Below are 24,490 nucleotides of genomic sequence, written 5' to 3' on the forward strand. Positions count from 1 at the left end.
ACGAGGTGAGGTCTCAACTGCAATTAAGACGTCTGTGCACGATGCAAGCATCGACTGTCAGATTTATCGACTCAAAACAACGCTCTCAAAACACACTCCAGGCAACATACCAGATGGACGATCCACGTCGAACGCTTAAACATGCGAAGATGTCAGATTTTATTGCCAAATTGGTATACACACTCGATTCAATCGCCTCTTAATTGTTCAGGGTTTGCGGCGCGCATGAGGTATCTGGACTGAGGAGGTACGTGAACAGAGAGTCATTTGCGTTTATCGAGGACAAGATTTGGTACCATGTTGGATATTGGTTTTAACCAAGAGAGGCAAATTACCAGCTATGAGATTTTAAACAGAGTCCACATCATTGAGCTGCCTGATGCGAGAATATGAGGGTGCATGTACTTAAAGAGGACTCTCACCACCCTTTCTTGCCAATCCTATACAAACAGAGAGCCTGAGCTTGACTTCCTGATGGGCCATCCTCTCTTTAATACGCGTAGTACAGCGTCGACTCATTCTCAGACTGTCTGATCTTCTTATTCTCCTGCATGAGCCAAAGCCTCATACCCCACGCACCAAGTGCAGTCGCAACACTTAACGCAGCGCTTGAAGACATGGCCATGGTGTAGCGAGGTTCGTCGGAAGAAGGCCACATGTATGGAGTCCAGATGAACGATGCGACGGCGATACAGTTAACAATGGCCAGAGAACAAGCTTTCTTCTCTTTGGTTTGAGAACAGGTGGCGGAGACCCAGCCAAGAATGATACTGTTGACTGCGTAGGTACCGATCGAAAAGACGCACATTGCGACTACATTTGTTAGTGTCGATGTTATCATTCTGGAATATTTGAGAACGTACAGTATCGAGCACCAGTGTTGAGCGTCGCGCAACCAAGAATGAAGCCAAAGACCGCGACAGCCTTGGCGATGGTGATATGCCTAAACAGTCAGTACCAACACAATCCTCAAACCAGGAAACTCACCAAGTCCTCTCATTAAACCGTCCAGAAGACCAAGACCACGCAATGGAGATCGCCCCCGCAATCAAGTAAGGGGGACACGTCAAAACCAGGGTAATAGTTTGATTGAACCCCAGCGTCTTCACAGCAGTCGGAAAGAAATTCTTGAACCCATTCGCACCGAGATGACAATGCTGCATGACGACGAAAAGCCAAACCTTGGGGTCCTTCGCTGCTTCGCGAATACCAGAGAAGCTTGTTGACTCGCCGGCATTTCCTACTGTGTCGCGCTGAGTTCGCTCGTGGGCTAGTTGGCGTTCCTGCTCGGTCAACCAATGTGTTGTGAGGGGCTCGTCGGGGAGGACGAAGAAGCCGAGTATTGCGATGACAAGGGTTACTGCGCCTTGGATGATGAAAAGCCATTGCCAGCCGGCAAGGTTGGCCTGGTATGTTAGTGGACGTGGAGTGATTGGGTTGACGACGTACCATTCCGTCCATCTCAAAGATTCCGAGGGCGATCAATCCTGCAAACGCCGTGGCAAGAATATTCCCTGTATAAAGGATCGAGATGCGAGTCGCAAGTTCTTTACGAGTGTAGAATCTCGCAAGGATGTACAGTGCACCAGGATAATATGGCGCCTCAGTAATGCCCAGGAAGAAGCGCGTAAGCAGCAAACCAGTATAATTACGACTCAACGCCGTCAAGCCACTGATGATGGCCCAGACCGTCATACATGACGCCATCCAGATGCTCGGTCGAACGCGAGTAACCACCATGTTCGCTGGAATACCAACAATGACATAACCTGCAAAGAGGATCGACACGCAAGTCTGATATTGGGAACCGGTGAGGTTCAGGTCTTTTTCGATGGTGTTGAGTCGAGCGAGAGCGATGGCATTTCGGTCCTGGAAGGTCAGCATTCACGAAAAGATACTTGATGGAGAAACCAACGAGGTAGTTGAGCCAATACATCAGCCAGAGAATAGGCATGATCCACCAGTCGAGCTTTCGCACGAGGGCGATCTCACGGGGGTTAGTCTTCTCATGTGCGCCTGAATAATCGCGTGCTTGAGGGGCTGTCTTGAGGACCTCCTCGACCTCATCGAGAGCCCCGGGGTCTTTGTCTCGTTTGTCCAAAGAGTGACGAGCATCCATGTCGTTGTTATTTTTGTTGTATTGAGTTGGCAGACGACCGTCATACAATGCGAGGGCGATCTCCCTCTTTATACACAGCCCCACCCAGCGACCACAATGCTGCCATTCCATCATGCAGTTACAATCCTCCCCAACATCAAGTTCCATTGCATCTCACTCGTTGACGTCAAACCGCAAAATACCGTATCTCATCAGCCATGCGCCCGTAAAGCAATGCGGGGATCCCTAATACGAAAAATCCATTGGATGGCGTTGTTCTCGAAGAACTTTAATCCCCTCCTCCTCCTCCACGCCAAGATCATCTTGGCAGGCGGGGTAAAGACGCTTAAAATCATGCTTAAATGTGCAGGCTAAGGCTTTCTTGGAAGGTGTTTGGGCGAAAGGAGTGTTGAAGATGTCTTGGCGAGAATATCGTCATTGTCTTGAGCGAGTTATTTCGCGTGTTGGCGTCGCTGCCTATCAAGTTTCTCGAGATATGTCGGGAGTGATAGGTCGTATTTGAGAAAATATAGTTTGTGGCTGAAGTGGCTAGAAGAGATAACGTAAAGGAGCGAGATAGAGGGTCAATCTGAGTTTGGTGTAACGAGTGCAGAGAGGGATATACGAGCGATGCATACCGGCCGTCACTGTGGACAAGCCAGTCGTTCGTTCTGGTCTGGAAACCCCAACGCCCAGACTCGCTGGCCCATATGAGGATGCATATCCCCGCAAATGCCCAGAAACGCCAAGTATTGCAATCTTCCCCATTAGATCAGATCATCATGTTTCCGGCTCTTCATCTAGCTTCCGGATCGTGGTGGCACTGCAGCTCCGGGGCAGATTGTCGAATACTTGCCGATTGGCTACCGTGATCCAGAAGCAGACAATGTCTGCCGGAACTTTCTCGTCCGCTATCACGACAAGATCTTGGTGGACGGGCCAAGCCATCTTCAACTACCGGCGTTACAGCAGCCTGAATCGGATGTCTTTTGACTACGGCTGAGTCTTGAACGTCACTGCACCTGGGCACCGTTAGTGACACTCTCATCTGAAGGACTAGTTTCACACATGCTACTTAATCTCACTCATTAGTCTTGCCGAAAGTGCATTATACTACATTAATCAAGACATCGAGGGCAGGTGAATCACAGAGATCAGATGTTTTAATGGTAAGGGTATGTATTGACTACTAGCCCAGCTATCTTCCAACGACCGACTAAGCAGTTACCATTTGTCGAGATTTTGTACAAACAAACAACTATATACAGAGTTATAAAAGAAGAATACGGTGATGACCAAAAGCAACTGCAACGATGCTCCCCCCCAAGACCAGAGACCTGATCCTGTCACGCAAGCCACATTTAGCGGAGAGCGTTGACAACAGCAGTGTAAGCAGCCTTGGGGTTGTAGTTAGCATCGAACAGAAGGCTGTCGTGCTCCTTGCGCCAAGAGTTCTTGTCAGATACGCCCCAGACGGTGATACCAATGCACTTGGGGACGTTGAGGCAGGCCTTGGTAACGGTAGCGTAGTCGTTGGCGGGGGCAGTGCGGATGTCGAGCTCGGTGATGGCAACCTCCTTCACACCAGAGTTGGCGAGGGCAGTGAGAGCACCCTGGATTTGGCCAGCGGCACCGGGGTCAAGGTGAGTCTGAGAACCAATACCGTCGACGGGGACGCCCTGGCTGAGCCACTTCTTGACGGAGGGAACCATGCCCTTGGTGACCTTGGAGGCGCTGCCGGAGTCGAGACTGTAGTCGTTGATGTACAGCTTGGCGTTGGGGTCAGCCTTGCGGGCAGCGCGGAAGGCAATGCCAACGTAGTCGTCGTTGCCGAAGACGTTGTTGAAGTGAGAGTCCTTTCGGAGGGTACCGTCCCAGTCGAAGATCTCGTTGACGACGTCCTGAACATGTTAGTAAAGCCATTTATAAGAAGTCCGAGTGAAGAAAACATACCCAGGCGTAGATCTTGCCCTTGTAGCGTCCAACGACGTTGGTAACGTGGTTCTCAATGACCTTGGTCAAAGTAGCCTTGTCGTTGATGTTCTTAACCCACTGAGGCAGCTGGGAGTGCCAGACTAGAGTGTGACCTCGGACCTTGAGGCCATTCTGCTGAGCAAAGTTGACGACCTGGTCGAAGCTGCCGAAGTTGAACTTGCCCTGGCTGGGCTCGGTGGCATCCCACTTACCCGAGTTCTCGGGTGTGACGGCGCCAAAGTCAGCCTTGATGATGGCGGTGTCCTTTGCGACGCCGAGCAGGTTGGGGTCGGTGATGGTTCCGTAGTAGAGCTTGCCCTTGTTCTTGATCAGCTTGTTGATGCTGTCGGAGGCCTGGCGGGGCTCGATGGCGGTGGGAATGGCCGCGACCAGCGAGGCGGTGTAGAGGAAGGAAGACAGCTTCATTTTGGAAGAAGTTCTTGATGTAGAGATATGTGACAAAGAATGATAAAACGTTTGATTGACCTGCAAACGATGAATGAAGCTGTGAAGGTGTTGTAATGAATGTAGTTGTTTGAGTGATGAGAATGCCAAGTGCCGAGAGAAGGTGGGCTAAATCATCTTATACATCTTGATCATGTCAGTCCCTTGTTCTATAGCATTACGATAGTTTTCTCGAAAGAGTCAATGCCCGGGATTGGTTTGTCCGATTGAGCTAGCCCCTTCTCAGTATTCGGACGGTGCTCCGAGTACCTAGGGCTGTTTCGAGATAGACTGTCGTGGAAAGGAGTTGTGCCGAGACAGGGGTGCCCGAGTCGAGGCGGCTCTATCTCCTGGATAATCTCCAAATTAACGGAACTTTTGACATGCCTTGCTTTTTGCATTGCATTGTTTCTGGGGTGCATATAAACGACCCGTAATTCGGGCCTTTACTTTGAACTCACCGTCATCTGATGTGCGAATAAATGGTACGTTTTGTTTCGTGTCACTCTGTCGATAGCCAGGAGATCGACAGAGTTGAGACGATATTCTGTTTACTTGGTGTACTTGTTTTCATCAACTTCAGGTGAAACTCGAACAAAAACTCAAATGTCAAAGCTGAAGGGAGCTAGTATGTGTCAGTTCTTACAAACGCCCCACAACGACAGTGCTAGCAGGGCTGGCAGGGGTCTCATTTCGGCTGAATAGGCCCCATGAGAAGTGAGACCAATCCCGTATCAGCTAAATGTGCACGAGCCAGATACTCCTCGTTCCTGAACTCGTTCCCACGGGAAACACGTGGGTCGTGTTTCATGTATGGGGTGGTGGTGATATTCTAGATTTCTGCCGAATCGAGAATCATCTTGGGGTAATATTTCTCCGCGTAAAGCCACCAATCGCGAGGGCTGGGTAAACGGATACCGGCACGGAGAGTTGGATAACTTGCTCGATTCTAGTTTCATCTTTATAGTAGGCGGTGATGATGATTGTCTGAGCGGCATTCAGCTACGGGTTTGACAGGCGCGCATCAGCTGGGGTTCGCCGGGTGAAGTGAATATCACCGGATATTCTATTCATGATATGTCGTGATCTTTCAAGGCTGAATAGACGTTGCATGATAGTCATGTCAAGGTTAATCTTCCTCCAAAGAGAGAAGAACGAGTGCATCAACGTCGCATTGAAGGAGTATGCTCAATATGCTGGTGGTAGAAGCCAGTAATGTTATCATTCACTGCGCCTCGACGATTACCGCGCCTATGAGATTTGTGATGCGATGTCCAACGAATTGTCATCATTCACCTTTTTTACAGCTTGATACGTAGACCAGGCAATGATCCAACAATGTGAAGATAATACTTTTCCATCGGTAATAGGATTTGTGAAACTCACAGAGGGATTGTAGATAATCAATATCAGAGTGAAGAAGATCAGTTGTACTAACCAACTGCCGATAAAGCATTGCTGTAATAAATATTTTCTGTTGGATTGTAGGGTAAGATATTGAGCGATGCTTCACCACTCTTATGTTATGCCCCACCAGAACTGAACTCACTTTATTATCGATGACTTCCACTGCCGCGGGAATGACGAGAGTATAAATACCAAGAGTCCGACTTTCTTTCTTCTCTGGAACTGCCCCTTAACCTCTAGCTACAGAAATCATTCTCCAACAATAAGACGCAGCATTTCGACTCTATAGACAGAACACTGTTTTTCACTTCATCAAGCCGTCAATCAGCTTTCATATCTGCTTTCTAGCTTCAGCAAAGCTACACCAACGTCTTCACCATAGCTAGCCCCTGATACTCTGCCATTATGGCGCTTCAATAACCAGAGGGAGGCTGCGATGCAAGGGTTCAAATCCTGATATCGCACCAGAAGAACAGCGAGAACATGCAGGTTTAAACAGCGTACTCAGTAGAGTGAGGAATTTTCTGCAAGAGCCTCATCCCAAAATTGACATCATGTCAGAAAAAGTCACTTGCGCCCGTCTGTAAAGTCGTAGTGAAACTTAAACGCACTGTAAGTATCTGGATGCATAGGCAACAGATATGCTCATGGAAATTCGTAGTGGCAGTGACATCGATAGCCAGTGATGTCGGATTATCTACAGAGTTCTGTGTGGTGATCGTAAGCTCTCAGCCACGGGTCTTAACTGCAAATAGCACATTTCCCTCGCCGGATTATCCACTTTGCATCGATACAAACCCTCCAAATTCTCCCCTATCTCTCAATCCCAATTCCTATGCCACGTAATCAGTCGTAATGCCAAGTCTGTCTGATAGGTATGCGAAAGTGCATTCTACGCATCATGTCTTACCTAGACTGCATACCCATGCTTTGTGTAATGAGATGCTGCTCCCTTCAATTTGCCCGCACATCCTTCCGTAGTCCATACGCATCTTGAACCTTCAATATCAGTGGCTTGGTTGGCGGCTTTCATCTACAAGAGCGCTTAGCTGCATCTGCACTGGTCATGGCGGCTCCGTAATTCCCTCGTGAATGGTCTCTGATATGACCACTGTACGTGAGCTATGCCGGATGAAGAGTGATGGTTGCTCTTTGCTCTGCTCGTGGTTCAACCTATCTATGAGGGACGCGCTTATCGTAAGCCATAAGCTGAGAGAACTTTGTTGAGTACATCACTATAAGAATTCGCTTGCTTGGACTGAATTCGAACATGCTCCCATAATAGTGGCATTGTTATCTGCGTCAGCTTTGCAAAGTTGTTTGTTTTTCCCCTCATGCCACCGGAAGCTGAAGAAATGCTCAAGGGGCTTCATGTCAATACGGACTGCCGACCTGAAGAGGTGCGACAAGAAAGTAATGGCCTGATCTGATGATCCTTGTCTTGAGAACAGACATCGTTCCCATGAGTCGGGACCGCGAAAGATGTCAAACAGAAATTAAGCTCAATTTGGATTAGTGTCAGGAGGTAAGCCACAGCTACGCTGACTAGCCGATATTAGAATGGTTGAAATGTCTGAAGTGGTGGGGGATGGTACCCAACAGTTTATCGTAATAAGATTAATATACGTGAAACAGAGGGGACCTGTTAGTGAGCCTCTACGACGAACGACGGCATGTGTTAAGGTTAGCACACCTGTATGGTTATTCTCAGGTATAAACCCTAAATAACATTAGGTATCAATCACACTGCAGGTACAACATATTAGCTTCTGTCTAGCACCTCAATCCACGGAGCCGCATGATAACAATAAGAGCATATCTCACCGAGGCACCTAATTGGCCAAACCCAATTACTAAATCCCAAGTCAGCAAAACCTCCCCTGTCATCGAAACAGGATGAAACTAAGAACGAGGGACCTCAGCAAATCACGTTGATCCGACGAGAAACTAAACGTCTGGAGTAAAATTGAAGGTCCATCATTGAAACACGGCAACAGGTGGAAACAGATGGAAAAATTCCACGGTTCAAGCCAAGACGGGACATGGCAAACAGGCCATCATGAACCTTGCGTTTTCCAACAGCTTGAGACAGAGTTAAGCGTAAACGGTAAAGCAAGCCGGCGTCAAACCTTGCTGAACAAATCCTTGTCCCGAGCGACAACTCCCGCAACGCGGAGATGATGAGCTGGTATATAAACATCTTCAACTATCTCTCCAGACTGAGAAGCAGCATCTTTTTCTAACCAGTCCATTCCATTCGTTTCAAAGAGCTAGTCTCTCTTCTCATTCTTTAAACTTCACTCTCATTATACCAAGTTCGCTTGCGACTTTACCATTCCAATCATTTCACCATGAAGACCACCACTTACGTTTCCGCTCTTCTCAGTCTGGCCTCCGCCGTCAGCGCTCACTACACTTTCGACAAGCTCACACTCGCTGGCGTCCAACAGGGCACTGATAACGAGTACATCCGCAAGCACCAGAACGGCTACATGCCCACCAAGTTCAAGAACATTCCCGATGGTTCCATCTCTCCCACCGACAAGGACTTCACTTGCAACAAGGGCTCTACGCCCTCTGCCAACGTCTTCAAGGTCAAGGCCGGTGATGAGATTGGTCTTAAGCAGGCTTTCGGCGGCACTGGAATGAAGCACCCCGGTCCTATCCAGGTCTACGCTGCTCCTGTCAAGGACGCTACGAGTGACAGCCCTTATGACCTGAAGTGGTACAAGATTCACCAGGCTTTGATCTGCAAGTCTGGCAACGCTGAGTCTCTCCGCTCAACTGCTTGGTGCTCTTGGGGTGAGGACTCTGTCCACTTCAAGATTCCTTCCACTCTTCCTGATGGACAGTACCTCATCCGTGGTGAGCACATTGGTCTTCACGGTGCTCACGATGGCCAGGCTGAGTTCTACTATGCCTGTGCTCAGGTTGAGGTCTCTGGTAACAGCGCCACCACCATCCCCGGTACTTCTGTCTCTATCCCCGGTGTCTACAAGCAGGACGACGCTGCTGTCAACTTCAGTCTCTGGGGAAGCTCTACCTCCTATGATGTCATGCCTGGTCCCGATGTTATCCCCGGTGGTACTATCCGCGGTAGCGCTGATGGTGCTGGTGGCGATGTCACCAAGACTGTTGAGGGCGGTGCTGACACTGGTTCCGACTCTGGCTCTGATGCTTCTCCCACCGAGGGTTCCGCTGCTCCTTCTTCCACTCCTACCTCTGCTCCCGAGCCTTCTCAGGCTCCCGTTGTCCCTGACGTTCCCGACTCTGCTGAGACCACTCCCCAGCCTACCCCTGTTGCTGCTGAGACCACTCCTCTGCCCTCTGCCGGTAACGGTGCCAGCAACGGATGCTCTTCTGGTTCTTCCAAGGCCCGCCGCCACGCTCGCCACTTCGCCGCTCACCGTTTCTAAGTGTGTGCAGTGAGAACAATGATTGGATGTTAGTAATTTGACATGATGCACGCTGGACGTGGTGTTTTGAAGTCATGTCATACGCTGGCGTCTTGGAGGAAAATGGTATTCTGGACTTGATAAGAAAGGCACTTTGCTTCAGCTTTCATTGTAAACTAGATAAGTTTCTTGTAAATATAATCTTCCTGGCTGAACTCCTGGACCAATTATTGGTGAATATCTGCCGCCAGCTGATGCTGTTCGAATACCGAATCTCTAATGCCCCTAGTTTGCAGATGTTTAGCTACTAAGAGACGAGTACCGCGTAACAGAGACAAAGCTTGTATCATCCCTACGAATACATATTGGTCTTCTACGAAGATTAGTCAATTCAGTTCTCGTGCCGCATTTTGGTGAATATTCATATTTGCCATCACATGAAGCCGGCAGGTCCCGACAGCCCGGGCTAGCGCTAACACTCTCATGGAATGCAGCGTGATGACATGGGTCTAATTTCTGATATCACCTAATACCGCCACAGCGCGGTCTGACACAAAAAGGAGCGTTCGTGACCAGAACCCCTTCGCCATGCGAAGAGGGAGCCATTCAACTCGTCTCTAATTCCGATGACCAAACTCATCAGTACTCATCCACATCGACATATTTGCTGTGGATGATAAACAAAGAGCCTCGGTAATCGGTGTTTTAGTCGGTAATATGTTTCAATATCGTCTATAACCGATGGGAAATTGTACGGATCTGTAATTCGCAAACAAGTCCCGGTCTGGGCTTAGTCGGCAATTTCAACAGGGGGTAAGTTATTGCCCCTGCGTTAGTTAGCTTGTTTTAGAAAGCGGCCCCTGGCGGGAACATCTTTAACGAGTAATGCTTATTCGTGGGTAAATTCAAACGTCTCGCTTGGTCTTCGAACAACTTTATTCGTAGCCAAAGCCAATCGCACATCAGGGGTTATTCATCCGTCAATGTCCAACATTAGAAGGAGTAATCTTAAGTATGGACTCATTACGCTGTGATCCTATTCCTTCAGGTACAGGAATGGTACATGCCCAGAAAAAGTTCCCAGGACCATCGCCGTTCCTGACATGTATACGGACCCGGGTCTGTAATCTGGTGGCAGCCAGAGGATCCTCTCACCTTTCCTCATAACCCAAGCAGGGTCCTGATTAATGTAATATGTTCCCAGTACGTCATCGCCAGCCCAACCGCCTTGAACAACCGCATCAGTGTTGAGAAAACTGGTCGCCAAGTTGGATAGCGGGAGCTCCGGAGATGGCTGCAAAAGAAATATACTTTTCCCTGTAGATGCATCCCAGACCTGCACATGGGTGTTCATATATACTCCTATGAGTCGTCCACCACGAAAAGTCAGAGTGCGTATGAATGACACTCCGCGATTCATCTCAGATTCAACAGTCAGTGTTTCGAGTCCAGGGAGACAGCGAACCTCGATGGTTTCCCAGAGAGTGTAGGCAATTTTGGCAGCGTCCGGTGAAAAAGCGATACAAGAAAAGTTTGCCAACGGAACTTCAAGTGAATGCTGAAGAACTGCATTTTTCACATCCCAGATCTCAACTGTACCTGGCTCTGACGACCCAACAGCCAGTCGTTCACCGTTGGCAGAGATGGCCAGGCAGTAATAACGCTCTCCAAGACAACTGAACGTCCGTTCGAAGGTGTTGACATGACGTAGAGGGTTGGTGTCCCAAATCTCAACCGCTGTGTCTTTCAATATGGCAAATACCGGTGCACCACTCGCAGCTGCTATGCATGTCTGGGTCTAAGGGGACTTCTGGTTCTAGTTCTTCTTTGCAGATTGCAATCTTGAAGTAACTGCACACAGTCTTGGAAACGGCCACTGTCTTCATGTCAAGGACGAGAGTCCGATAGTTATCAAGACTGATTACCAACCCGTCTTGATTGAGAGCCAGTTGGTCATGGACGATCGGTGTCTCAAATTTAGCATGTGAAGACATTCGTATGACTCTGTGCTCCATACCTTGACCATTTTCGATGTCGATGATAGTGAAGCGACCAATGTACCGTCGCTTGAGAAGCTTACTATATCATGCTCCTGTTGAGGTCCTAGGACAGTCCAGGACGGCTTTGTGGAATGACTCCACTCTGAAAGAAGCATAGATTTCTGTGCAATAGCTGCTATCCACTGACCTTTCGGTGACAAGAGTATAGGACTGGGTTTGTCTGGTATCTCAAAGTCAGAAACACATTTCCCTGTGTCGAGGCTATGGATAAACGCTACACATTTAAGATCACGCGTGCAGATCGAGCAAATAAACTTGCGATCATCACAGAATGCGATAGTTTCAGCACCAGAACAACGCGTTAGGGGGAAACTCCTAACGCATGCACCACTGTCAAGATTCCAAACCTTGTTCATGTCAGGCCATCCCACTGCTGTTGTACCACGCCAGAATCGTTACAAAGCCCCACTTAAACCCGTGGCGTAGGCTATGCAGACGAGAACATGACCTCTGGTCCCTAATTCTAAGTTCTCCCATGTGCCCAATTGAGGCTAGCTTGATATAGGGAAGAAAGGCTATTTGTGCGAGTCTTTCATCAAGGACCTGGAGAGTTTGGCTTTGTGGCCAGTTAGGATCTATGTTGGAGGGCTGCATGATATAGTCCGGGTAGTGACGGTCTTCGAGTGAAGTGGGAGCAATACTTGCTCTTGGGCTGAAGATGGTTCCGGAGTGGTATATCTGGAAAGGAGTTTCTTATATGCCGGTGCGGAAATAGCGAATGTATTGTATTGCATCTTGGATGAATTGCAGTACTTGTGGTCCAGAAGCCTCCTGTTGCAATCGTGAGCGTCGGTGTCAAATGTGGTCCACGGGAAGGAAGCTATACGCATCATCGTCGTCATGAATACGCCTACCGGTTGGTTTTAAATGGTGAACCCAATACAAACATGCATACTGGATCTCTACGGACAAATGCTCATCGATAGTAAATGGTTCAATGTCTGAGTGACTCTTCCCAGGTGACAAAAGTCCACAGATATCAACCTTCAATGTTCCTCACATGAGGCCCAGACATCTACTTGCCAGTCTGGCCTGTGTCTCTGTTTCGCTCACCTGTAGATTCCCAGCAGATTGACTAAGGATGTAATCTCGGAACGATGAAATAGCTGGAGAGGGCCATCGTCTTCAGGAACATCGATCACAGAACGCAGTGGGTCGACCTGACTGGATATAGACCATGTATCAACGCCCAGAAGCTTAGCTAGTGGAATTATCGACAGTGGACTCGCGAGCAAGACAAGAGAGCCAATGATATCCACAAAACTCTTTTCAACTTCATCCTGGTCTTCATCAGGCGCGCCGCTCAATATGAGGCTCAGGACAGGCTTGTACAGAGTCTCATACGCAGGATTGACTCTCGATGACTTATCGATGATGAAGTCAATTTTATAATCAGGACTCTTTGCCCAGTGTCTATCACAGATCATGCACACAAAAGTTGCAGCTACGATGAATAATGGTAGGGCTTTGTGAAGCAGTAACTGGAATCGTTCCTCTCCCGGCCAATCTGAAGATAACTGCAGATGCTTCTGGTGATGAGTGCGATTGTATTCCACCACAAAACTCTCCATAGCCTGGCGGAGGTAAACACGGAAGTCGCATTCTATAGTTCCAACCTGGAGTTTATGAAGCACGATTTCTCTGTGAAGCTGTTCATTGGCAAAGTGACCCATGATATCAAGCTCTGGTCTGCTGGTGAGAAAGACTCTCAGTATCCCCGGGCATGTCGCCAGTAGCAAACGAAAGATCTCTCCGCGGTCTTGTTCGTCACATTCATCTAACGCATCAAGAACGAAAATAATAGGTTTGGTAAGCCCCTCGGCTTGCAATTTGACAAGTGGATTTAGGATCAGCTTCTGCCACTGGATTTGAATAGGTGCCATGTTTAGCGAATGATCCTCCTTCACAGCCTCCAAGATATGGGGAAGGATGGGAGGGAGGTGTAAGGCGAGTTGATATGCCAGTATAGAGAACAAATGTCGGCCATTTCCTCGATTGCCTGCACCTTTCTTGGAGAAGAAGGTGGCGCCGAGGCTTTTGGTTTTTAGTTTTCGAGAAATAGTACGAGAAATTGTGCTCTTGCCTGTACCAGCAAGACCTGGAAGCCAACAGATGGTCGGACTTGAGGGATTGTGAGCCCATTGTTCTATGTCATCAAGAACCTGTACTCGCGTTCCCTCAAGACAGAAAGAGTCGTGTTGATGATAAATATGATCGAAGCAATCTTTGGGATCGATAAGAAGATCTCACAGCTGCGACTAGACCTTTTCTTCCGCCCTTTCACTAGAAGCGTGTTAGACTATAGCAGCACACAGCGCTCCTGCTTCATACCTGGACTCTAGCCTCATATCGACCATTAAATTATGCAAAGACCTGAGTTGATCTCGGCTTTGGGAGCTATGATGCATTTCACATAGTGAAATAGCATCATGTAGCTTGTCTTTCGAAACAAGAAAGTCTTTCAAATATCCAGTAAAATCCTCTAGGCGAAAGACATCTGTGAAAGCCTTTGTTGCTGCTTGTTGGCGACGGAGAGCAAATCCAAGAAACCTTACACAGTGAGACAGCGCATCGATAATTGTCTGACGTAGGTTTGTATTGATAGGAAGGTCTTTTGAAGCCGGCGAAGCTAGGTAAAGCTCGTGGTAAACGCTGCATTCAAAGACTAGAACAGTGATTTCGGCGATGCCTTCAACAACCTTGCCTCTGATCTCTTCCCCAGCAGTAAGATTCTGAGTAAAATTAGCTTGGCTTCATAGTACAAACACTAATGAGGGGATGATGTACCAGAAGAAGGAAGCGTACAGCGGCCCATGGGAGGGCAGCGGGGTTGGGATTCGTGCTAACAGGGATATCACCAACAACAGCGAATCGATCGAGATGCGGGACAATCCTTTCCATCGCTTCAGCCAACCTTTTCTGTGTGCCAAAGTGCTTCCTTTCAGTCTCCAGTCTCTTTATCAAGGCTGGCAGGGTAATTTCAGCATCTTCTGCCGAAGCTTGTTCCTCTCGAATGACTTCTGACAACTTTCCACTGTCTTTCGATGCTTTGGCATTATCAATTGCCTCCTTCCAAAGTTGCCGGAACCGTACTTGCTGATCTTTGTATTCAGAATCAGTTGCCGATATGGTGTCGCCATGTTCAGCCTTTGAGGCTGAACATCCAACCGAGACATTTTCTGGTAGAGGATCTTTGGTAACTGCGACATTCACTGAAGGTACGGACATCGACGATGCTGATGTAGACGCCAAACCAGCCGGTAATCTGCCTGTGATGAGGCAACAGTGATGTGCCCTGTCGTGGTATTTATATAGATGCTGGGCGGGCTGGCACAAACCTTGAGAAACGGGTGGCATGCTTGCAGGAGTGCCCATAGAGTCACTGCTTGATCCGTTTCCTTTTCCAGGGTTGAGGCACCTGATAAAGGCTCTGAAAGATGGCCGTTTCGGATCCGAAATGATTCTCGAGCCTACGACTTGTCGCTCAGAGCTGTAAGTTACGAGAGCCAGCGCGAATAATGGGCGTTGAGAATACGTGAGTTGGAAGAGGGTAAGTTTGACCCAGAAGTGCGCCATACATAAAAGCTGGGCACGTATCTGCGAGGCTGACAGACTGACTGACAGGGATGTGAATGCTGATGATCTTGGCAATAATCCTTTTGGGGTAAGACGGCCGAGGTTGCCCAAGTGATCTGTTACTCTTTATGTATTTGACCAAGATTCTAGGGTCTCTCATTATTGATTTGTAGATCTGGAACAAGTCGCGATGCATGCCATCGGCATATTCGGAAAACAAGTAATTTAATTCAAAGCACCAGTTGGCTGGGAGACAACATGGCGATACCACTAGAAAGCTATACCTAAGGAGTGAACGGGAACAGAGAAGAGACTCATCTAATCCCCACAGCCGCAGCAAACTAACATCAGACAAACATCACCCATCCTCAACCAAATGAGCGACTACAGTAAGACATCCCCTCTCCCCATTTCATTCCACAGAACCGACAGGCCTACTTCTCAAGGCAGACCTGAGAGTAGTAGGTAGCAAAGGTAGTAGCCGCAGCAGCACAGCAAAAGATACTCTCCTGATTAGCCTTAGCCGCACAAGCAACACAAGCAGCCACAAAGTTGATAGAAGAAAAGTTTGCGCAAGATCGGCAAGAGCTAGGGTGAGGCGCACTATCACAGCTCCAAGAGTGAACACGGCCAAGAGCAGCATCCTTGATCTGAGGACAGTTGCGAGCGCGCACCTCAAGATCACGGCCGTGAACCTTCTCAACGTCAAAGGACTCAAGAAGGTTCTGCTCCTTGGAGATGGCGACGATGGGCTCAAAGTACTGGTCGAAGAGGGACTCGGGGATGCAAGCGGTGGGATCGTTGATGTAGGTGGTTGGGATCTCGGGGAGCTTGTAGTCGCCGGTGGCGTTGAGGTTGGTGAAGGTTTGGCCGAGGGCTTGGAGATGAGAGAGGGTGATGCACTTGGAGACCTCGCCGACTTTGTAGTTGACCTCGGTGACCTTGACGGGGGTCTTTTCGAGGGCCTTGTTGGCGGTGGTGCTGGCGAAGGCAGCGGTGGCCAGGGCGGCGAGGATGAGAATGAAGCGAGCCATTGTAAGGGACTTTGTTGAGAGTAGAGAAGTGAGCTTGAGAGTCAATGAAGATGCTGTGATGGTTGAGTGAGTTGACAATGTGGACATGAATGCCGTCTTAAGTAGTTCCTGTCGTTCACGATGCCCTTAACTTCGACGCCGAACTTGGTACTCAATAATTACTCAACTACCGACGAGTCTCTCGCAACTTGACGACCTTCCCATCTTCATCTCGACAGACACAAATTCACTCATCGTCGGTCTCGACTCTCGGCAGTTCACGACCGGCTGACTCGAAGCAACCCATGATATCTCTCAAGCCACAAACAGAACACGAGTTGATCCTCGTCGCTCCTATCCTCATCCGCGATAGATTGGGGGTTTGACTCTCACATTATCTGCCGGTATTAAATGAGCCGATGGACTGAGTATAGTCTGATGTTCTCCTGTTCCATTTTAGAATATTGCATATTATTAGATCCGCTTTGATTTCGACCCACCCGTCTAAATAGTCTGTGCATATGATTGAAATGTTGCTATAGGTCAGTTCTGAAGGTCGTGCTCGGTGTTCGATTGGGCAAATAGCCTCACACCGAAACCCCCACGTGGGCTTCATCTTGGTATGCTTTGCGGGCCGCCGTCAGCGATGGCACGTTGCGCTAGCCCTGTCGGTAATACAACAGTCCCTGGAAACACTATGAAGAATAAGCTTTTTCTAATGCGAAGAAGGTTTGTAGGATGCTATTGCCTGCAATAGGCGAATCTGTCCCCCACTGCTCATAATTGAGGCCTCGACATAACTTCCGCTTGCATCACAACCAATGAGAGGCTCGCATTTCAACACGAACCTGAGTTCATCACGCTATGTCAAGGGATAGAAAAGACTATCTTCATTGAACTCTATTATCCGCGTATAGGGTATCGTATGTCTCGGAGAACAATGCCCCAAACTCATTTCGTGTTCATAGGCTGAGATAGGAAAGGCTTCACGATTTTCCATGTTTGGAAGGTGGAACTTATGATGCCGATGAGCCGGATGCGAGATGTTCAGTTCGGCAATTGCTTCAGTCATGATGAAGTCGGATAATGACTGACTTTCATGAGCCGAATCGATATCCATCGGACGAGGTTGGTCAGTTGCCTCACCAGACGGCTCTTCAAGCCGGATCATGAGGCAGATTTGTTGGTGAGAGCAGGTCTCTCCAAGAGAATCCTGAAATATAAAAGGATCAGCTTTCCCAACTCCATTTGCTACTCACCACTCTCATCTTCACCAGCATCAGCAACAGTACAACAACTTCTACAACTCCCAGTCCTCAAGACTCAAACCCTTCACCCAAAATGAACTCTCTCAGCCTCATCGTCCTCTTCTTCGGCGCGTAAGTCAAAATTCCTCCACCTCAACACCAAGTCTGACCTCCCAGCGCCATGGCCGGTATTCACCACAACTGTGGCTGCACCGTCCGCGGCTCATACAGGCAGGATCTTGCCCAGGCTGCCTGCGCCCTCTGGGGCTCCAACCAGCCCCACACCCACTGGGACGGCTACTCTGTAAGTACTCAGACACAAGCCCACAGAGCATGGAAGCTGATTATGCAGTGCGTCGACAAGGGCACCGGCCGCGGCATTGACGGTGCTCCCTGGGAGACTACTTGCAAGCAGGCCTGGGACATCAACTTTGGCGGCAACAAGAACGATGCTTGGGGCAAGTGCTGGCACTAAGTGGACTGATGCCAATTTTGGGATCAGTGCTTCTTTGGTTCGGGATTGAGATTCGTGTGATTTGTTCTTTTCAGACTGCCAATTATCCGCATGGCTTCTTGTTACTTTAGAAACTATGTAGCACTCTTTTAGTCTTGTCATGAGCTTATGACAAGGAACTTGCAATTGATTTGATACTATACGCAACGTTTGAGCTATCAGTGAAACGCTTCGTGACACTAAAACTTAGAGATGCCTGACATTCCAATTGATAGTGGTGACTATTCTTCGGAACCTTCGGTAATTCGGCGTAGCCAATGACAGCTGAACTACTGCTGATAATATCGCATGACTATTTGAGATCGTGGAGTGCTTCCGGCATTGGAAATAGCTGGTGATAGAAGGCTAGAAACATAAATCAAAGAAGGTTACTGTAATGAGTAGCGCCGTTCGTGAAGTGAAGTGAGCATGCCAATTGTTGAAAATACAACTCAGCAGGGAACAGATTTCACTGGTTATAATAGCCCGCGAATTGTCGTGGTGGGTGAGTTGAGGACAAGGGAAGGAAAACTGATATCAGTTTGGGTCAACCTCATTGATAACCTAGCGAGAGGACCAAGGCGCGCGTCAAAACTAACACCATTTTCCCCTCCAAAATCCATGCGCCATTAACAGTAGTCTATATTCAAGGGTCAGTAAAATGTTTCGAGTGGCCTTCAGGGACGTTCCTGATTCCATGGAGCTAGTGTCATTTTGCATTCCAGCAATACACAAAGCGATCTGGACGCCGTTGCAAACGTGGTAGCCCGTGGATATTAGACGCATTTGCGGGTTCGCTAACCTTGAATCTAATAATAGTACCTACAAAGTCAATGATCTAGGCAATGCGGCGGTTGAAATGCTCCGGCCACTGGAGTGTTTTGCTTTGGTGTTTCTTAACTTCTGTTGCCATTGGTGCTTCGTCGAGATTGAAATAGGATGGCAAAGACTCTCTCGGCTATAACAGCATACCCTTAATTCCGCTTCTGGAAAAGTCAAATATAGAACTTGGCTTACCAAGTGAAAACAAACTGTTATGCAAGGTTACTGGCATGAACAATGCTCAAGAACAGGTCGAAAATGGTCTGGTAAGTCTTGGCAAGTCTCCCACAATGTGAGGACCACTAAAACTGATCTTGACCCTCGTCATATAAAAGCCTACTCCCTCTTTACTGGGGCGATTCATAGCATTCGCATCGCACAGAGCATCCGGCCCTATCCTTTTTCCAATTCTGTTTCTCGATCAATATGGCATCTCTCATTGCATCTGCAGCGTATACCCTCCTGGTAAAGTTTGGTACTGGCCTAGCGGGCAAGGCTGGCGGTTGGGTCTTCCAAGAAGGCCTGGCAGCTGTGACTGGTGGCACCGATACAGAAAAGGTCAGACAGGATATTGCCAATGTATTGACGGAAGTGAAGCAGATACAGGCATCTGTCACCGACCTCTCGAGTCAACGTCTGATAGTCTGCTTCAGCTTCGCAAGGATGGCCTGAGAACTTACATTACCGATATCGAAACTTACTACTCGACAATCGTTGACATTATGCAGGAGGCCTTTCAACTTCATGACAGGAATCTTACAGATGCGGATCGTGTTCGCCAAGCTCAAGGACTGCAAAAGCGGCTTGATAATCGCCTTCAAGTTGTTCGAACGATGTTCCTGGATATCTTGACCAGATCAACGACTTCCTCAACGAGCAAGGCTCGAATGCCTTTCTCCAACAGGCTGCAAAACAAGCTCTCGATCAATCCGATGATTTTCTTGGATATTAAATACTCTGGATGCAAGCTTACTACGTCAACGAAACCCCTTTTCATTATAATCCTCGGTAATCTCTGATTAGTGGTAAGCTGTCCTTCTCTTAGAATAGGAGAAGGCCGAAGCTTGATAGGTGTGACACTAGAGAATTTCTGATGATTGCTAGTAACTGTAATGTCTTGAATTCTCCGTACTATCCTGCGTTAGCCCTCGTAGGATTTCGACGTGGACAAGTAAAACACATGAGAAAAGACGTCAGCCGGCTGGAAACAGTCCTCTACCCCAAGATGACACTTTTTACTACTTGAGATCTACATACCTCAGTTCACCTGGTAGGTGAATGAGTTCTTTGTAGGAAGCTTATGTTAATACGAATTCGGTGTCATAAAACCTAGGTCGAATGAATACCAATGAATGATCAAATATTTTGAAGCTTCAACTTTGCATTTGAAAGTACCTGAACTATGTAAAACCCGAATGTGAATGTCTATAAACAATTGAAGAAAAGGAATATGCCCTAAAGCCTACATGTCGACGCCGAAAATATGGCCCTACTCGTCCTTGGCGGGATCAAAACCAGGGCACTGATCACCAGCAGCCTCACCAAGCTTCTTAGTAAAACTATCATCCTTATCCCAGAACTTAGGACCAACACCGCCGTTCCAAGCATCATAGAGGTAGTCTCGCAGAGATCGACCGTTGACAACAGGCCAGTTGTCCCAACCAACAAGGTTACCGATAAACCACTGACCGGTGTAGTTCTCGACATCATCGTCGGCTTCGTTGGCCATGCGCCAGCAGTGAGTGAAGCCACCGTCTTTGTGGTAGACGACCTTGGCGCGTTGGCCGTCGAGACGGGGAGTGTTGGTGGCGTGTTCGTAGCCGCCGTGGCATGAGGGAGCGACGCGCTTGACCTCTTCGCCTTGAACAAATACGACGATGTTCTCCCAGTCGTGAGTGTGACCGTTACCGCCGCCGGCAGCGTTGATAGTGCCCCAACTAAAACTTGGTGAGTCAATGATGTTAAGAAGATGGTGGATTGAACTTACGAAGACTGGTCCTTCTCAAAGTAGTACTCATACATAATAGCACACCAACCATTGTTACAGCGCTTTCGGCTATAAACATTGTTGTTCTCCAGGCGGTTTGGCTCACGGCAATCATCAGCAGGGCCCTTGAAGTAAACGTCCTTCTGGCTGAGACCGCGGTTGGTGTTACCATCCTTGTCGATGGCGGAAGTGTAGTAGCAGCCGTCCTTGTCGAAATCGGTGGCAGGTTGGAACTTGTGCTCGATCTCGTGAGCTCCGTCGTCGAGACGGCCCATGAGAACTCGCTTGGCGTGCTTGAGGGGTCCAGCTTCGACGCTGAGAGCACCGGCAAGGACGGTTACGATTGTGAAGGCGTGCATGATGGTGAAGTGAAAATAAAGTTGAAAAGAGAACGGAAGATTGAAGTCAAGAAGAAGAGGGGAGAGAGTGGTGAATTGATGGAGTGATGATGAGATGAGATGGTAGATCTATGAAGGCAGACGAAGCTTCTTATATACATGATCGATGATAAAGTTGAGAGCCTCTTTTAACCTCTCAACCTTATCACAGATAAGCCTAGTTCAGAATGTCTCCGCCGAAGTTGAAGCTCATCATGACATCGAACAGCCATTTCTCATCTCATCTTCCAAAAATGAAACGGGCCATGAAGGATTCACTATACGAGTAGGATTCACCACCTCAGCCAATAAATGAAGCCAAATCTATTTCGATGATCTCACTGCATACATAAATTTCATGCACTAGTTCAGCTCGTTCTAACTAAACGCCCAAACCGCCAAGGCGCAGCAGCAGCTCAGACCAATCACACGAATTTCGCACCTGTGCCTTAATTTTAAGCTTAGCGGATCTTATCTGCTTAGCCACAACGATCACAGATCTGACCAATTAAATGGCTGCCGGACCTATTTTAATCTCGGGGGTAAGCTTTTCCTTGAAACAAGGAGGATTTGGCTAGTATTATTCTGGAAGGAATGCTCGTGATGCTGTTTGGGGGCTGTGAGGCGTTTTTGGTGAAACCAGCCTTGTTTATGATGGCGGATGAAAAAAATGTCAGCTCTAGGTTTCATGTTTGGAGGTACTTTGGTCGTGTGGTGGTTTGTGCGGTGGGGGATGTAGCTCTGATCAGCCGGCTTGAATGAGAACGGGTCGTGACTGGCTGTGAAAAACACCTTGGTCGCTTTGAAGGATGGAAATTGCTTTTCGTGAGGAGCTCGACAGGAGCAAAATCCAGGTAAAACGTCTCTGCCACGGCTGACAGGCTGGCAATTTGTATGTGGCTGAGATTGAATTATCCGATTCATTGTTTCTATTATGATCTCATGCTCGTTCCCCCGTTTGATGTACGTTCTTTTTCGTCGTGTTTGAAGAGTCTTGAGTAGTTTCTGAGTCACTAGCCAGTGAAACCTTGATGAAATTAGGCCGTAAATCCATCGTGATGAATATAAGCGTTGATGAAATGGGAGCAAGCGGGCATGAGATTGATAGTAAGCGCCAATGGAGAAATACCCACTGGGCTGTGATTAAACCAGGGCTGACGTGGGGTCCGAACCCTTTAAGATGCTTGCTTCAGGGTAGATCTGAGCTTTTCTTAGATCGATAAGGCAATTTCAAGTAAAGTCATGATGAAAATAAGGATACACCTCAAAGAGCCGCCATGTTGAACAGAAAAGCCCGTCATTCGATGAATGAAAAATAACTCGGGTTTCGATACAACGACAACGGCAAGGGCGAGAATTATCAAAATGGAATTTTCCATATATTCAAGAATCGTGATAGAAAAAGTTTTATGCAAGCGTAAAAATGTGCACAGTGTACTTGCTAGTGCAAACATGAGCTTATCACCTCTAAGGATCTTAAGAAGTCCGTTTTGGACAGGCTAGTAAAGTCTTATCACAACGCAGTGGGACCATGCTAAGTAGGAACAGGTATCCTTGCCCAAGCCTTGTGAGTATCGAAATAATTAACAGGAGACCGAGAGTTCGTATGCGTGATCGTCATTCTAGGGATAGTTCCCCTCGCGCGTCTTCAGCAGGTGTTCTACGTCTCTGTTCTCGTCATGGAGCGGAGCCCATGGCATCAGCAGGATGCTGATCCCCCTTCAGCCACGCAGTAAACTTTTGCAAAGCTATCCCAAGATGCGACATTTTATGTTTCTCTTCATCTGGCATCTCCGCCAATGTCAAACCCATCCCATCAGGTTGAAAGCATGTCTGCCATCCATATCGCATCACACCTCTTGCAGGCACAATCGTCCCGTTAATCCGTCCTTGGAAAAGGAGGGGTTCGTGACCAGGACCCTGGCAATACCCGATAGTCGCAACAGCTTGGGCGGTCTTGTCTGAGAAGCCAGCTAGCAGGAGATGTAGCTTTTCAGGACCCATAGCTTCGAGGAAGAATTTTATGTAGGGTCCCGGCATGCCATCCATCGCATTGAAGCAGAGCGCCGTATCATCTACGACAACCGGACCGCCAACCTGTCAACTCGTTAGCCCAGATCCAGATGATGGAATTTGTCAAAAGTCGTACCATTTCTGCCGCTCTGCGACATTTGGCGATTGTGATTTCTTCGATCGATCCTTGTATCTCAGGTATGTCGAGAGATTGACTGTGAACGGTAATTCCAGCTGGAGCGAGAGTAGCCTTGATGTCTGCTATCTTATTGGCGTTGCCAGTAATGAGGTTGATATCGTTCATTGCGGCGTTGTTCACCATGTCTTTTTTGCTGCCAAACTAATCTCACCAAGTGCCTTTACTAGCTTGATGGGCATGATTCATCAAGCCAATCGGCCTTATCTGACTCCGGTACCGGGCTCAGACCCACCAAGCACTCTGTGCACTCCACAAGCAAAGATTAAAGGACGTTTTGGTCATAATAGTCTTCGCTACGGATAGACATGAGATTACCTTTTCTTCTACATGAGTCAACATTGAAAGCAATGCCACCCTCTTCATATTTCGGCTGGAGAGGTTGCATTAGTCCAACAAGTAACAATATTCCAGTCTCTACAAACCGACATAAGCCCCAATAGAAACAAAGCAAGCTATAGAGATTCTAAGTTTTCTTGCCTCCCTTGGTCCCTTGCCCACGGCCTCGGATAACAGCGTAAAGACATAACGCATTGCATAATACCTAACCGGCATGGTCAGGTTTCACCAAACAGAAATATCGAAAGAGCAAATAATACAGCAAGTAGTCGATCGCGGATTTGAAGCGAGAGATCGGATCTAGTCATCAACATGTCTCAAGTTGATGTCCGTTGAAAAACGGGAGTACAGGACTACCGGCTACGTCTATCGCATTCCTTACCTGCCGACATGGTTAGTTTCACCATTTAAGCTTAATTTACGCTTGTTTTGGTACAACCTGCATAAGCCATATCGATCTAGACAAGTCTAGGACTTGACGTGAGGGGTGCCGGGGCTTGGTGCTCCGTTGGCGTATCTCGCTGTGATTCGGTCCCCTCGCCACCATCTTTTAGACTTCAGCCAGCCACGGGTGGGATATGCAGTGCGTCTACCCCGATCCGGGAATCATGCACCATTCACTTCAGCCGCAAGCCTCTTCATGCAAGAGTGTATACAACTGTCACATATGAATGTCTCAGTTGACCACCCCCTTAGGAGCAAGAAAACTCCTTACATAAAACCAGGGTGCCAAAAATATCTGATCTAAGATCTACTGAGTTTATACTGAATTATACTAAATTGACCAAAGTATTTTTATCACTTGGGATAGTGGTCTCAACTTATTTTGCCCCTCTTTGCCACCTTCATTGCCAGCAGGATTTTGAGTAGTGCTGCGATCACGGGCAGTGAACATAGTAATGTATCAATTACCTGATCCTAGTAGGGCTGAGAGGGTTGCCAGCTGATCGATTCTTGCTTTCAGCCGCACCTTAAGACCTGGTCCTCGGAGGGTAAGAAAACTGCTGACGTTGAAACAGGGTGCCAGAATAAAGTGGTCTAGAGATCTA

The 24,490-nt window shown here is 48.0% G+C and overlaps 8 protein-coding genes across 8 annotated transcripts; 3 read left to right on the top strand and 5 right to left on the bottom strand.

Moving 5' to 3' along the window:
- Positions 1-490: 490 nt before the first annotated feature.
- FOBCDRAFT_147676 (major facilitator superfamily domain-containing protein) lies at positions 491-2,119 on the bottom strand (the record flags this gene model as incomplete). Its single annotated transcript, XM_031192780.2, has 5 exons — positions 491-813; positions 864-943; positions 988-1,406; positions 1,450-1,869; positions 1,916-2,119. 5 exons carry the CDS (start codon positions 2,117-2,119, stop codon positions 491-493), a joined length of 1,446 nt encoding a protein of 481 aa, XP_031031626.2.
- Positions 2,120-3,459: 1,340 nt separating this feature from the next.
- FOBCDRAFT_324424 (glycoside hydrolase) lies at positions 3,460-4,983 on the bottom strand (the record flags this gene model as incomplete). The annotated part of the gene is made up of 3 exons (XM_031192782.3): positions 3,460-3,999; positions 4,052-4,558; positions 4,978-4,983. 3 exons carry the CDS (start codon positions 4,981-4,983, stop codon positions 3,460-3,462), a joined length of 1,053 nt encoding a protein of 350 aa, XP_031031628.2.
- Positions 4,984-8,274: 3,291 nt separating this feature from the next.
- Positions 8,275-9,339, top strand: FOBCDRAFT_148297 (glycosyl hydrolase family 61-domain-containing protein; the record flags this gene model as incomplete). The annotated part of the gene is made up of 2 exons (XM_059608281.1): positions 8,275-8,508; positions 8,551-9,339. 2 exons carry the CDS (start codon positions 8,275-8,277, stop codon positions 9,337-9,339), a joined length of 1,023 nt encoding a protein of 340 aa, XP_059466240.1.
- Positions 9,340-10,354: 1,015 nt separating this feature from the next.
- Positions 10,355-15,988, bottom strand: FOBCDRAFT_245315 (uncharacterized protein; the record flags this gene model as incomplete). Its single annotated transcript, XM_059610673.1, has 13 exons — positions 10,355-11,116; positions 11,178-11,288; positions 11,336-11,725; positions 11,778-12,056; positions 12,189-12,228; positions 12,274-12,362; positions 12,455-13,555; positions 13,643-13,661; positions 13,710-14,110; positions 14,184-14,647; positions 14,717-14,848; positions 14,997-15,070; positions 15,393-15,988. 13 exons carry the CDS (start codon positions 15,986-15,988, stop codon positions 10,355-10,357), a joined length of 4,458 nt encoding a protein of 1,485 aa, XP_059468082.1.
- A 1,320-nt stretch (positions 15,989-17,308) lies between these two features.
- FOBCDRAFT_281564 (uncharacterized protein) lies at positions 17,309-17,689 on the top strand (the record flags this gene model as incomplete). Its single annotated transcript, XM_031192786.2, has 3 exons — positions 17,309-17,346; positions 17,392-17,518; positions 17,567-17,689. 3 exons carry the CDS (start codon positions 17,309-17,311, stop codon positions 17,687-17,689), a joined length of 288 nt encoding a protein of 95 aa, XP_031031632.2.
- A 1,266-nt stretch (positions 17,690-18,955) lies between these two features.
- On the top strand, positions 18,956-19,548 carry FOBCDRAFT_281565 (uncharacterized protein; the record flags this gene model as incomplete). The annotated part of the gene is made up of 2 exons (XM_031192787.2): positions 18,956-19,108; positions 19,183-19,548. 2 exons carry the CDS (start codon positions 18,956-18,958, stop codon positions 19,546-19,548), a joined length of 519 nt encoding a protein of 172 aa, XP_031031633.2.
- Positions 19,549-20,018: 470 nt separating this feature from the next.
- FOBCDRAFT_208604 (necrosis inducing protein) lies at positions 20,019-20,875 on the bottom strand (the record flags this gene model as incomplete). The annotated part of the gene is made up of 2 exons (XM_031192788.2): positions 20,019-20,466; positions 20,517-20,875. The coding sequence occupies 2 exons, from the start codon at positions 20,873-20,875 to the stop codon at positions 20,019-20,021; spliced, it is 807 nt and encodes a 268-aa protein (XP_031031634.2).
- Positions 20,876-22,501: 1,626 nt separating this feature from the next.
- Positions 22,502-23,210, bottom strand: FOBCDRAFT_192425 (inosine triphosphate pyrophosphatase-like protein; the record flags this gene model as incomplete). The annotated part of the gene is made up of 2 exons (XM_031192789.3): positions 22,502-22,990; positions 23,043-23,210. 2 exons carry the CDS (start codon positions 23,208-23,210, stop codon positions 22,571-22,573), a joined length of 588 nt encoding a protein of 195 aa, XP_031031635.2. The 3' UTR covers positions 22,502-22,570.
- Positions 23,211-24,490: the final 1,280 nt, after the last annotated feature.

Source organism: Fusarium oxysporum, chromosome XI (assembly GCF_013085055.1).
Source record: "Fusarium oxysporum Fo47 chromosome XI, complete sequence".
Classification (NCBI taxonomy): domain Eukaryota; kingdom Fungi; phylum Ascomycota; class Sordariomycetes; order Hypocreales; family Nectriaceae; genus Fusarium; species Fusarium oxysporum.